Source organism: Mytilus trossulus, chromosome 10 (assembly GCF_036588685.1).
Source record: "Mytilus trossulus isolate FHL-02 chromosome 10, PNRI_Mtr1.1.1.hap1, whole genome shotgun sequence".
In the NCBI taxonomy this organism is placed as follows: Eukaryota; Metazoa; Mollusca; class Bivalvia; order Mytilida; family Mytilidae; genus Mytilus; species Mytilus trossulus.
Window position 1 is genome coordinate 21,207,737 of NC_086382.1, and position 14,989 is coordinate 21,222,725.

Consider the following 14,989-nt stretch of genomic DNA (forward strand, 5'->3'; position numbering starts at 1 on the left):
AGGTGATTTTAATTTACATTCGCAAATTGAATAACAGTATTAGAGTCTAGATCTGGTTAGATACTGTACTATTGTATTCCTAATCATTTAGGAATGTACTTGCGTAAATAAAAAAAAAAATTGAGTTTGAAATTGATACTATTGAGCTCCATTTCGAGATATTTATTGCGAACCCAATTGAACCTTTCTATAGATTCACCTGCAAGTTACCTGTCCATTTAAACTTTTGTAAGTTCTATTGTCCCATCTAACAAATACAACAGGTATTGTTCTCTGTTTAGTTTATTCACTCAGACCTTTAAATTTCTTCTAAGAGAAATCTATCACTCATTGATTAATCTACCTGAGTAGAAAATTTATCTGCTAAATTAGATGGAAATAACACTTTTACTATGCATAAAAAACTGTGTATGAGTTTGAATGTATTATATTTACAATCTGTTGAATGTAAACACTAATTCAAACATTAATAAAAATTGATTTCTGAAAAAAAATCAACATTATTCCTATTTCTAAAAAAAAAATTGATATAAAACCCCTAAAAATGTTGATGTTTATATATTAAGGCCTTCTTAAAAGTATTCTATAACTTAACAAAAACTGAAAGATGCAAATTTTCTACGAACAATACTTTTTTTTTTAAAAACAAACTTTTTATGATTAAATTATTAAGTATTTTGAACAGATTGAAAAAAGTATTATAAATGTTTAATAAACACGAAATCACAGGCATTTTTTTTTTATGTGAAACATGTAATTTCTATCAATTTAGCAGATACATTTTTTACTCAGGTAGATTAATCAATGAGTGATAGATTTCTCTTAGAAGAAATTTAAAGGTCCTGGTGAATAAACTATACAGAGCACAATACCTGTTGTATTTGTTCAATGGGACAATAGAACTGCCAAAAGTTTAAATGGACAGGTAACTTGCAGGTGAATCTATAGAAAGGTTCAATTAGGTTCGCTATAATTTCTAAAAAAAAAAACAGCTAGAAAAGGCTGAATCAGATTTTACCTTATAGTTGCATTGGTATTATTTTGTTCTCAAATCGAAAGAAATGAAAACTAGAATCTGCTTAAATTTTGGTCAATGTCCTTTTATGACCTATTGAAGTCTCAAAGAAAAAGAAAAGTGAGTGTAATGGTCAACATATGTTACCCTGTATCGTAGGAAATAATCCAAGGAGTCTGACAAAAATTCGTAAACCTGACCTAAGTACACCCTTAATGCCATTTTCCACGTATCTATTTTTTCCATGGTTCTCTATTCTTTAACTTCTATCAGACATTGTATCGCTAATAAGCAATTATATAATTTTCTTTGTACACAATAGCATATTCAGTATTCAAGAATGTAAAACAAATCATCACGGATTTGAAATTTAAAATTCAACTGAATTCTTTAGATTCGTCATCCGTCTATAGCTTGTTTCCAAACACTTGTATTTGTAACTTAACTGCACTGAACTGAATAAAGTCCTCAGTTTTACTAATTTTAGTCTATTCGCAACCTTCCGGTACTAATCCCAGTCACTATCACTATCAGAAAAGTCGCTATCGTCCTCGTCACTTGAACTGTCCTCGATAAACTTTCTGTGGCCCTCTAGCGCTCGGTTCATTATTGTGTTCACATCAAGTTGGTTTGTCTGTGTTTTTACTGACTGTGCTGGTGTCTTTCTTTCTTTCGCCTGTTTTAGGTTCTTTTTAACTGAAATGGATTAATTTGGCAGTTAAAATATTTATTTAAGCACATTTAAAAGAGATGCAAAAGATACCAAAATAAAATAAACTGCCATAACAAAAAAATAAAATAAACTGCCATAACTAAAAAAAAAAAAAATCCCAACAACAATCAAAATACGAAGCCTTTCTAAATCTAAAATATCGGATACCCTTAAAACATACTTGCGAGTAGAGAATTTTCTGTGAACACTCCTGCTGCGGGTACAGATTCAGTAGTAGGTGTATTATTCGTAACGGATTCAGTAGGATGAGGAGGTAATCCTGGTACAGGAGGTGGTGGTGGTGGTAGCGGTGCATTAGAAACTCCCGGATAATCTATCAGTTTGGTATACCGCAGCCCATCTATATTGTCGCACGTTTCCATTCCGGATGTCATGACAAATGTACTTATCCTCTTTGCTTTAAGCCTATGTGATGGTCTGATCATGTTTGAAGCTATTTCAAGTGGAGGAGGTGGCTCCATAAAACTGTCCATTGCTTCGTCATTATCCAATCCTGAAACGTCTGGTGGTGGTAAAGGGAACATAGAGTCTCGATCTTTAATAACAGAATTTTGATAAAAATCGTGAGGAGCGGGCGGCATAGCCACGCTGTTTCTGGGATAAATTTGCGGATCATTTTCTGTTAGAATTGGTGGCGGTGATGGCGGCGGCGGTGGTAATTGGCTATATCTGTCGTCTGGCGGCGGAGGTGGTGGTGGTAATTTGCTATATCTTTCATCTGGCGGTGCCGGTAAAACAGATTGTGTATTATGGCATGGTTCAATGTGTTTACGCAAAGGAACTGGTGGCATTGTTTCATCTTTATCATTGTTAATGACAAGTGGTTCTGGTGTTTCATTTTGCATCTGAAATAGATATTAATGTGACTCGATTGGTGTTCCAATAACAATAAATATTTTCGGGTGGAGGACCGTTTTTTTTTATGTTGAACCATATGCATCCAACACAAGATAAACGGTAGGTGCATATATGTTCAATAACTATTTTTTTATTTGTAGGAATTGGAAATTGGAGGAGCAGCTAAATAAAAAAAGATGCTTTTATTTACCGTCAGATAATTTAAACTTGTTTCATTACATATTCCAAACAATTATTCTAACACCCTGCATGCTTTTCAACTGATACTTACATATGAAAATTTAGAATTGTACAAAATAGAGTTATGTAAACTATATATACTTTATCGTGTTCTGTGCCATTTGTGTCTTTTATATCTTTTTCTCCTGCATTTGTAGGAACTTGGTCAGGATGTCGTTCTTCCCACTGTGAATTTGAAAAACCTTCCATATTTTTCTTTTGATTCTTCTTACACTTCCCGTGACTTGGTTGAACACCCTTTGAGCTGAATTCCTCACGTTTTGCTTTTTCTTTCATCATATCCCGTGTTCTCTTAATTTGCCTCGGTGCAGAACCGTTTTGTCGCCTGGTTTTTCTTTCTGCTCTCTATATATAAATACAAAAAGAAATGCAAATACGTATATTTCCATGGCGTATTAAGTTTTTTCATATTTTATATATATTTTGTACAAAAAAAAGATCGGCGAGGGATACCAAAGACACATTCAAACTCATAAGTCGGAAACAAACTGACAACGTCCTGGGAAAACGAAAAAAACCAGTATGTTACTATTATGACATTATTTGTCGTAAAAGTATAAAACACAATAATAAAATCTGCGCATCGCAATAATAAAATCTGCGCATCGCAATAATAAAATCTGCGCATCGCAATAATAAAATCTGCGCATCGCAATAATAAAATCTGCGCATCGCAATAATAAAATCTGCGCATCGCAATAATAACTACAAAGTTGAACGTAACCACTTTAAATAGGAAGAAATACAGTTTATTTGAGTAGTTATCTTTCGGATAATTCTTGTTCACTTGCGTCTAGATCTACATGTACTAGTATGCTACTGTATTTATACTTAATTTATAAAAGAAGTTGACTAACCTTCATTTTATGCTCTCGGTTATCGGGTTCCCTTTTCTGCATCTCTGAAAACCAATGCATAAAGAAAAATGTTGGATCTGTATACTTTTTCAATCCATCAGAACCATCTTCCCTGAAAAAAGACAGGGAAGTTATTGAACAATGAAGTTTGGCGGAATATCGAATGTATGAGGCACCAATTTAAAACGCATCATTTTAAAGGGTAAGATTTTGTATTGTGTATCTTAAAAGGAAGGTTACCAGTCTGCCTCTTTAGCTATGACAATAGAAGTTCGGTCAAAACAATTTGCTGTCGTTTGTACTCGCTTGCTTATGTTTGTTACAATAACTTTGTAGAATGAAATAGTATAATATCAGAAGCATGTATCTTACTCTCACAGCTAGTAAAAGATAGCGAATTCAAGGTGGTTAAAGGTCTGAATAGGTAAATGTTCTTTTAATAGTTTAAATTGCATGGTAACATTTCATTTGTCATTAAAAGTAAAAGGTAACATTTAGACTGAAGATTTCTGACAAAGGTCTCCTTCCAACATCCTAGTAAACAAATAAATCAGTCCAAACCGCCATTATTATGAAAAATTGAGTGTGGTCCAGTCATTTAGAATGTGCAGGACCTCAAGGGAAAATGCATTTGAAATGTGTACACTGGACATTACCTGAACTGGTTCATCTTTGTAATAGCAGGTGGAGGGTTAGCAACCTCGTATATTGTTCTTATAGCGTTAGATCTGCTTTCTGAACTCAGAATTTGTTGATCAAAATGCTGCGGTAATGCCTTTTCATTTTCAATATTAACTGCATGCAAAGATTCTGTAAACAAATATGCATGATAAGTAATGAAAAGTTTCATAGTTTAAATTGAAATTCGAATGTTTAGAGAATCAACAATTCAATTTGTAGAGATTACGTAATTTATGGTTTAGAGATTACATAATTTAAAGTTTAGAGATTAAACCATATTCTAATGATTCATCAACAGTAGTTACTTTCATTTGATACACTTGTACATCTTAAGAGTTGAACATGATTTTGCCTAACATCAAGCAAATGATAAATGTGCTTTCAAAAACAACACATTGTCTTTGCTTTAAAAGTAGTGAATAATTTAGTTTTGATAACCAATTTTTGATTGGGTGATTTTGATTCGATGGTGTCTTTTTATCCTTTTTGGATAGCTGTACAAGTATTCGATGATGTAAACAGCAACCTAGCAGTTAGGTATATACCTGTAATCTCTTCCTTTACAAGCAATTTACATTTATCTTTCATTTCGCTGACTTTGTTTTTAAGTCTGTTTGATCTAGTGATGACATTCATTGTTTCTGTTAGCAGGTCTTCAAACATGCTCGAGGCATTATGACTCAGGCTACTAAGCTGTTGTATTATTCCACAGAGGGTATGGTTAGCTATACAATTGAGTTCATCCCCTATAGCAACATCTTTGGTAAGCTGAACTTGGCTAAGGCGAACAGGGACGGTCTTTCGTTGTATAAAAGGCATCGACTGAAACAATGATTCTTCGCTTTAATATCTAAGATTGATAATCTAATTAGGAAAAGTTTATAGAAAGAGCATGTATAAACGCTGTATAAATATGACGAATTTGATAGCAGTCGGTCGTAAATTTCAAAGCAAAAAAAACATATATCGAAATATTTGCAACGAAAATCTCTGGAGAAAACTCTAAATATTTTTTATTTTGCTTTGATATTTTTTCGACGTATTTAAGTCTAATAATCAATGTTTAATTTTCTATTATAATGGTCCAATAGCGTATTGCCAGTGTTTAGGTACAGCAGTCATGAACATGTTAAACTTTGAAATGTTGAAATCTGCAGATGTAAAAGTTTGACAATCATTCAAACTAAAAGAATGCATTTCTGTCATGTATATCTGCGATTCTTTGTCTAGCTTTTACTAACATGTGACCTTATTATTTTTAATCAGACATTCAACGTTTATGTTAGATTTCTGGATTTTCAACATTTTGACCTCGAGACATAATTTGTCGGTCTAAATGCGCAGATAGTATAACAGTAGTATACCGGTGTTCAAAAGTCATAAATCGATTGAGAGAAAAACTAAAAACGAGGGAAACACATCAACTATAAGAGGAAAACAATGGAATATAACTGGAACACTGTAGTGCAAATAAACAAACGCCAACATACATAGAAACTAACTATTTGATAACAACCGAAATATTCCTAACTTAGTTCAAGACATTTTAAGATAAAAAAAAACCAGGTGGGTTGAACCTTGTTTATTGACTGGCCAAATATCTCGTTTTATGTCAATGTTAAACATATCGCTAAATGTCAATACTACGTGAAAGCAATACACCCCAAACCCAAGCAAAAACATTCGACACAGACAAACTCACATACAAATAAAATAACAGTCGACAAAACATGTAAGCCACACCAAAGAGAAACACCACAGGAAATCCAGTGATGTGATTACGTAACTAACATGCAGTATCGAACTTTATGCAATTATTTTCACAATACTAGTCCAAACAATTATCATGACATGATGTTATGAAAATGCAATTTTACAATTACATGGACTACAAACGATAAGACATAATAGAAAGACCTTTTTTAATCTTTTTTTTTTATTCGAGCGTCTCTGATGAGCCTAGGACGTGTAGCAATACAAAACTTCCATTAATGTCGTTATATTACCATGTTTAATTCAGTATATAAATTTTATAGATATAAGGAGATGTGGTATGAGTGTCAAAATGAGACAACTATTCATCCAAGTCACAATTTATAAAAGTGAATCATTAAAGGTCAAAGTACGTTCTTCAGCATGGAGCCTTGGCTCACACCGAACAGCAAGATATAAAGGGCCCAAAAAATACTAGTGTAAAAACAATTCAAACGGGAAAAAACAACGGTTTAATCTATATATAAAAAAAACCCAAGAAACACTTATGAACCACATCAACAAACGACAAGTACTGATTATTATAAATATGAAATAAAACTTATAATGATGCTGCCCCGTCGAAGTGCACTGTTTTAACATGTTTAATATGTAAAATCAACAATAGTAACTTTTCTAAATAAAACTATTCTTTAATTTCCCAAGATTCTTACGATATATTGTACTCACATTACTCTTCCGTCTTATCCTACATGTATATGCTTTATTAGAGATAAAATGTGTTGATATTAAATGATAAGATATATTAAAACTTTTAGTTTGAAAATCCAGAGTATGATTCATATAGAATTCACTTACATCTGATACACTTAATTGAAAAATGAAACCGTATTCTAACACATGTTAGTATATAGAGTGACCACTTAAATGTTAGAAAAAGGAAGTTTGTAATTAAGAAAGTCTTTCATATATAAACAGTTAGACTTATAACTTGCAGACAAATGTCTGCAGTGAAATACAAAAAAAGGAATATTGGTTGATTTGATAATACATATTTTTTAATTATTGCTTCAATTTAATACATATTGCTTTCGAAGTAGTCTATATATAAGAATTGCGGAGGATGTGTCCGTCTGTCTGTGCATCCGTTCGTTTATTACATTCCGATGCATGGACTTTTCATTAATTTATTTCTTGCCTTGTAAAATGCCAACATATAAGTATCGATATTTTGTAGAATGTGAATGTAGGTAAGTGTAAAAACTAAGTAACAAAAATAACGAACTCATAGGAAAATTCAAATCAGAAAACTCATATTATCAAATTCGAAATCAAAAGCTCCAAACAAGTGCATCAAACTGCCATATTACTTACTTTGTATAGGCATTTCATTATGAAGATTAAACCTAGTTTTATAGCTATCATAATAATTAAACCTCTCACTTGTATGGTACTTGTTTAGTTTTAATAAACCGATACCATAATCAATATTTATACCAATAAAAACCATATTAAAAGATCTAATAACTATGTCAAAATGATAGATCTTTAGAATAATTTTATTTAAAGGATCGATTAGTTTCATTGGATTCAGTAAACAATATCACCGTACAAATTTGGATTGCTAACCCGTTTGTAATAAATAATAGATCTACAGACACAGCCCAAGTTCCAAATCAAAGATTTGTGTTTATTGAAGAATTTAATAAAGGTGAACCAGAAGTAATTTATGAAAAGAAATTATTGACCTAAATTTACCAGTAATAAAAAGTAAAATCACAAAAACTCTGAGGAAAATTCAAAACGGAAATGGCAAAATCAAAGGATAAAACACATCGAACGAATGGCCATCGACTTTCATACTCCTGACTTGGTACAGGCATTTTCAAATGTAGAAAATGATGAATTGAACCTCGTTTTATATCGCAAAACCTCTCACTTTTATGACATTACGTATATTGGAAGCCAAATCGTCACCACAGACACGGACACGGACAAAGCGAACGATCATGCACGTAATCATTCAGAATTGGATGAAAATGTATAATACTCTTCAGCATGTAATGCATAGACGTCGTCTATTTTTTTGGCATGGTTTGATCGCAATAGTTTTTTACACTGTTACCTGAGTTCGATTTCCCTTCTAAGCATGTACATTGCAAGGTACCGCGGTATCACTCTGTTAAATTGCTCACAGTACCTTTGTACTTGCAATATTACATGCATATGTTTATTCTTTGAAATCTAGTAAATGGTTTAAAGTAAGATAGGACAAGTACATAGGACAGACGGACGAACGGAAAGACACTGCACTCACGAACACAACACAATTTGCAGAGCGGCAGTATACTAATAAAATATAAATGTAACTTACGCAGAGTGATTTAACATCAATTCCTGAACAATAAGACGTAGTATATAATAAGGAAGACGAGATACAGGTAATGTTTTCACACACTTCCTAGTATATTAGTAAAATATACTTGTACCTGACTATAATTTATAGTTTTTACAATTACGTTTTAAAACTTTCTCGAATCAATAAACCTTTTTTTTAAATCGGGAAGTATCTGTACCATTTTAATATAAGTGAATGTACATAATGTTTCGGTATGTAAACAGTCAGTTGATAAAATCAAACGAAGCGTGTATATATGCAATTTAATATTTGTAAGTATTTTTACTTATTTATTTATCTGACAGGTGAACTACGTTTGTATATATATGTTCCGGACCATATGAGTATTTGGACCATACGCGTATGGTCATGACCATATTGGTATATACTCATATGGTCTGACCATACGCGTATGGTCGGACCATACGCGTATGGTCGGGGTAATTAACACTCTGTTACAGTTTACATTTAATACTTCTAAACTCTTCATATGGTATGACCGTTCATTCAAAATACGCTATCATATAGGTAATTTTTTCATTATACTATAATAAAAAGATAAGCTAAATAAAAATAAGAAGTTTCACATAGTTAATTTTACTTAATTGTCAAATTTAAAGTAAACACATTTTATACCGATGGTCATTACCGATTTGTTATTACGACTAAATGGCAAAATGTCGACTAAAAAATTAAATTCCAAAAATTTCTTAATGAACTGTTGCATAATAAGTCACTGGAAAGTAGCATACTATTAGTTTATTTAAGTTGTGTTGTGAAAATGGTGTATTGTAGTCATTTTACGATATTTGAGACCTAGAGCTTCTTAAAACCACCGTAGACATCAGAATTGCCAAAGACCTCGGTATCACTGTACGCAGCTGCAAAAAAGGTTTGTTTTTCACTCGCAAACAAAATGTGTAAATGAAAAAGATCGTGCACAAATTTCTTGTAAATGCAAAAAAGCTATGATACCGTGTGGAAGTGAATATCATCCAAACCTATATGCACGAATGTAACTAGCGGTGAAAACTAACTATGGCATCAATATTAAATTTTTACGTAGTTTTCTGGATTATAAATTTAATTTTTTTTTAGATAAAGTTTTTATATTATTGAAACGTTTATAATGTAATTTGAAAAAAATATATATACCTATATGGTCAAAATACTCATATGGTCCGGCCCGTTAATAACCAAACGAGTATTATACGCATATGGTCATGACCATACGCGTATGGTCCAAATACTCATATGGTCCGGAACATATATACAGTATGGATGCACAAACAAGCTTTTAGATTAATACACTCAGAAGCTCATTTTACACTGACTTTTGAATGTTTTTGATAAAAAATTAAAAATATCTTAGTCTAACGAATTGTAGAATTTTGAAACTCAGACAACTGAACAGTTTCTTTTTATAATTTTTTCATGATTTTAACACGAGTCAACAACCTGGCACAACATGCAAAATTACAGTCGATCAGAAAGGCAAATCGTTTTAATACTTCAATATTAATATAAAACAAAACTAATAAATGGTAAGCACCAGATATCAAGTATTATACTTTTCGATTGAAATATATTGTTGTTTCTGAATCGAAAGTATTAAAGAAAACAGTTAATCAATTTAAGGCGATCAGTGGTTTTATTATTTGTTGTGTTCAGCTGTACTAAGGATTTAAAGGAAATGTGTATTGGTTCTTTCCAGGAAATAATTGCTAAAGCGTTTAGATTTGGCAGAACGTCTTGTAAAATTGTTTCGTAAGTGTTCTTATTAGCAATCCCAATTACATAATGCATGTTATACAAATTGAAATAGTTTTGATACTCAATAAAATTCATTTGCTCTGCAATAATGTCTTACCTAACCAATTTATGATCCAAGCTGTAAAGATCTTCGTACCCGTGTATATTTCAGTCCATATATCAATGATTTAAAATCTAATATTCAATATCGACCATATGATTATCTTGACCAAAGGGATTTCACTTGACCTTATCTGGTTAATTATGATAGATAAATGCATACATTCTCCTAGTTATATTAATTTACATAACCTTACTTGGACTAGAAATAGACAAAATTAAAGGGTTTAATTTTGATATAAACAGGTTTTTATTTTTCAGGATGACATTTTCTCCGAAAGGAGTAACTTACTCTTTTTACAATCTTCTGCGGTGAGGGTTATACCATCTAAAACTTGCTTGTGTATGTTTTTTAATTCGATTATTTTATAAAGACCAGCCGACCTGTACTCAAAACAGTTTCATCGTGCTGGAGTCCGATTTGAATATATATTTTAATACGTATTTTTATATGTCAATATAATGGAATTCCAAATGACAGTTATACAAAAGAGGGACGAAAGATACCAGAAGGACAGTCAAACTAAAAAACTGACAACGCCTGGCTAAAAATGAAAGAAGACAAACAGACAAACAATAGAATACATGATACAACATAGAAAACTTAAGAATAAACAAAACACGAACCCCCACCAAAACTAGGGGTGATCTCAGGTGCACCGGAGGAGACAAGGAAGATGTTAAGCTAGCTATTCTAACAAGCTAGCATTTCGTATCAGTGACCGTAACATTGAAACTCGACGATATAAAAATATCTAACGGAAACAGAAAATATTTTATAGTTGAAGATTAATACCAAATGTTCCTTATTTGTTATCACTCTAGATAAATAATCAGGAGATAATTTCTTAAAAACTTCCAGAAAAAATATTGATATTTACAGGTTATCGCAATTTGAAAAGACATGAAATTCTGATAAATAGGAATTATTTCCAGCATTATTGTATTTGGACATAACAATTAGACAATATACGTATAGTGTCTTGAAATATGAAATTTATTTGTATGAGGCTTAGAAACGGGAAAATGCGAGGTTCTACCGAGCATTTTCCCGTTTCGTGCCGAATACAAATAAATTTCATATTTCAAGACACTATACGTATATTGTTTTTATACTGAAATCGAAAAAAAAAATGAAAAATGAAAAAAACATGTAACAAAAATTGTTAAAAAAAGTGTTTGGAATTTCCCTCTTGAGGTACCATTTTGGGGTATTTCCCTATGAGCGTAGTCCAGGTGGTAAGACATTGGCGTATTAAGGAATTAGAAAGGGAAAATGAACTTAATTAATAACATTTGATAAACTTGATATATAAATAACCAATTTGAAGACATAAAAGTTTAAATTGAAAAAAGTTTGACCATTGTTACTTTACGTTGTCATGGTCGTGACGTGATGTTGTTGATGAAATACAATAAGGAGGCGGGGCTTATAGGTCAGTTGGGGTCATTGACGTATAAAGCTAACGTTTATACGTATAGCTTTATCTGTACAGTAAACTAGCTGATTGCAGTATAATCATATTTATATACACACTGTAGATATTATAAACTTCTATCTAGACCCTCATGTACACTGTAGATATTATAAACTTCTATCTAGACCCTCATGTACACTAGATATTATAAAACTGTATATAGACCCTCATGTACACTGTAGATATTATAAACTTCTATCTAGACCCTCATATACACAGAAGATATTATAAACTTCTATCTAGACCCTCATGTACACTGTAGATATTATAAACTTCTATCTAGACCCTCATGTACACTAGATATTATAAAACTGTATCTAGACCCTCATGTACACTGTAGATATTATAAACTTCTATCTAGACCCTCATATACACTGTAGATATTATAAACTTCTATCTAGACCCTCATATACACTAGATATTATAAACTTCTATCTAGACCCTCATGTACACTAGATATTATAAAACTGTATCTAGACCCTCATGTACACTGTAGATATTATAAACTTCTATCTAGACCCTCATGTACACTGTAGATATTATAAACCTCTATCTAGACCCTCATATACACTGTAGATATTATAAACTTCTATCTAGACCCTCATGTACACTGTAGATTTTATAAACTTCTATCTAGACCCTCGTGTACACTGCTGATATTATAAACTTCTATCTAGACCCTCATGTGTACTGTAGATATTATAAACTTTTATCTAGACCCTCATATACAATTTAGATATTATAAACTTCTATTTGAATTGATTAAGTAACACGGGAAATTAATACTAGTATACGTACATTGTACTTGACGAAGTTTGATTTAAATGTAATCGTATATGCAATCAAAAATATATCATCATTAATAAGCCATTTGAATTTTTCGAGAGTTAAGGTACATTCTTGAAATTAAATTAAGATCGGGATTTTGGCATAATATAATATACTCAAAATACAAATAAAAATATGAGTGGCTGATGATGCAAAAACTAATCCATATTGTAGCAATTTGGTACTTTTCTTATCTGTTTTTTTTTTTATTCTTAATCACCCCAATGTTTTCTTAATTCTTTATTTCTGTGGTTGAATTTTCTCGATTCTGTATTTTTATTGCTCTTTATTCTGAACATTGTTCTCATTATTCTCTATTCTGTAAACCCCATCCAGACCAAATTCGATGGGTGATTTGGACAAGAATTAATAAAAATGTGGAATATAAACATCAATCTTCTTTTCCATGTAGATATAACCATATATATCCACGTTCACTTACATTGTTAAAACTATAAAATCATGAATTTATGGATCATGAAAGATGATACACTTAAAGATGCTGATATACACAGTCCACTTTCATAGATTATACATTGATATATATATCGAAACTGCAAATTCAAATGCTCTAGAAGCATCGACTTTCTTGTCCATTCCTCGCTTGGTATTCCGAGGGTGCGTTGAATATTTATGGGTACAACAAAACGATTGCGTATTAAAGAAAATATTCATCTTCTATTCTTGAAAAGACTATATCCACCCATGGCGGATCATGAGGTGATGGCGGTTGATAAGCTTCAAGTTTGCTTTCTGTATTATCTATAAAATACTTTACCGCTATTCAAAAGTTATAAAATCAACGCCAACAAACATAGAAACGAATTGTTCGATAACAACTGTGGTATTCCGGGAGCTTATAACAGCACCGGACGATTAATATAGTGAGTTACCGCCATCACATTTTCAGAATAAAACTGTTACATAATTGTTAAAGTATTATAAGCATGCCGATAATAAGACAGGTCAATGGCATTCAATCAGTTATGGTTTTCGTGAAACTCAGTTGACTGTCCCTCTGGTATCTTTCTTCCCTCTTTTAAACACATTTCCCTACATAGTGAAAATGTGTTGCATTTCCCACCACCTCCTCTCTCTCGCCTCTCTATTTCTCTCACATTATTTCTCATGTAGGCTGTTCATTTTTCATATTCATTGTTTTTTATTTTATTATACTTGTACAAAAATATATTGCATGCTGTCATATATACATGAACACCATAACCTTGATACAAGGAACTGTTCGTGTTGTTTATTCTTTAGTTTTATATGTTGTGTCATGTGTACTATTATTTTCTGTGACTGTATCTTACATTAATTTGTAGGATCCTTTACTATAGATCATTTAGCTGATCTGAAAGAATAACATCTTCATGCCTTATATATCATGTACTGTAGTACGACGCTAGATTAAAACTGACGTGGAAAGGTACCACCCGGCCACTGAAAGCTTCATTTTTATGAAGCCCAGGTGGTCGTGTGGTGTGTCGGGACGGCTACAGTGCAGGCGATTTGGTGTCACGATATCTCAGTATCATGGGTTCGAATCCCAGCGAGGGAAGAACAAAAAATTTGCGAAAGCAAATTTACTGTTCTAACATTGTTGGGTTGATGTTTACACGAGTTGTATATACATAATGTACAAAGCCATGTATCATCATCACTGCTGGTGATCCGATGGATAAATCTGGTGTAGAGTTGTCACTGGCTCAGACGTACTTATATATATAAGAAAAATTTAAGTAAAGTCCGTATGCTGGTAACATATAAGAAAATTATTAAAAGATTATAACGGTTTTAATGCATCACTTTTTTACTAGTACTTTCACTGCTTTCGCAGATCTTCAGGTAATGTGACTTACGTATATATAAAACAATTGATTGACGTTAACAATAGTATGACGTTAACAAATTTTAGGGAGACTACTAATGTCATTTCAAGTCTTTAAAATGTTACGTTAAAATAAGAATATCATTTATCATTTAATCCCGGATTGAGAATGTTTATGAATAATTCTTCTTTCTTCCTCCGGAGAAAATCATTTTGACGATTGACCATATACAATGGAAATATTTTAAATCGTCCATTAGAACAACGATGGAAGTGGTCGTGTTCTGATGAGTGGCGATCCGAAACTATCGAGGAATCATCGAAACCGTTATCATCTTTTTATAATTTTCTTATAATATTCCACGCAGTTGTTTAACATCTTTATTGTCACCACCTTTGGGAATTCAAAGTTGTGCCAGTTCACATCTTACATATCTATTTTTATTTTGGCATATCTTTGTAGTCTTTGCGCCGTGTTTGGAAAT

At 32.0% G+C, this 14,989-nt stretch overlaps 1 protein-coding gene across 3 annotated transcripts; it reads right to left on the bottom strand.

The window, feature by feature from the left end:
• Positions 1-1,509: 1,509 nt before the first annotated feature.
• On the bottom strand, positions 1,510-10,423 carry LOC134687044 (actin-binding protein WASF3-like). Of its 3 annotated transcripts, none has more exons than XM_063547000.1 (7): positions 10,366-10,423; positions 4,930-5,206; positions 4,360-4,513; positions 3,704-3,815; positions 2,928-3,191; positions 1,909-2,593; positions 1,510-1,711 (listed from the first exon to the last, which is right to left on the bottom strand). In XM_063547000.1, exons 2-7 carry the CDS (start codon positions 5,201-5,203, stop codon positions 1,524-1,526), a joined length of 1,677 nt encoding a protein of 558 aa, XP_063403070.1. In that variant the 5' UTR covers positions 5,204-5,206; positions 10,366-10,423; the 3' UTR covers positions 1,510-1,523. The 3 variants fall into 3 exon arrangements, with proteins under 3 accessions (XP_063403070.1, XP_063403069.1, XP_063403068.1); XM_063546999.1 differs by lacking the exon at positions 10,366-10,423 and adding an exon at positions 8,472-8,585; XM_063546998.1 differs by lacking the exon at positions 10,366-10,423 and adding an exon at positions 6,827-6,960.
• Between the last annotated feature and the right edge of the window lie 4,566 nt (positions 10,424-14,989).

Excerpts from the sequence above, each read along its gene's own strand:
- LOC134687044 (XM_063546998.1), bottom strand. The coding sequence starts at position 6,940 with ATGAATCATACTCTGGATTTTCAAACTAAAAGTTTTAATATATCTTAT. Across the intron at positions 3,816-4,359 it reads ACAAAGATGAACCAGTTCAG|GGAAGATGGTTCTGATGGAT; the intron begins GTAATGTCCAGT and ends GTCTTTTTTCAG. Across the intron at positions 2,594-2,927 it reads ATGGCACAGAACACGATAAA|ATGCAAAATGAAACACCAGA; the intron begins GTATATATAGTT and ends TATCTATTTCAG.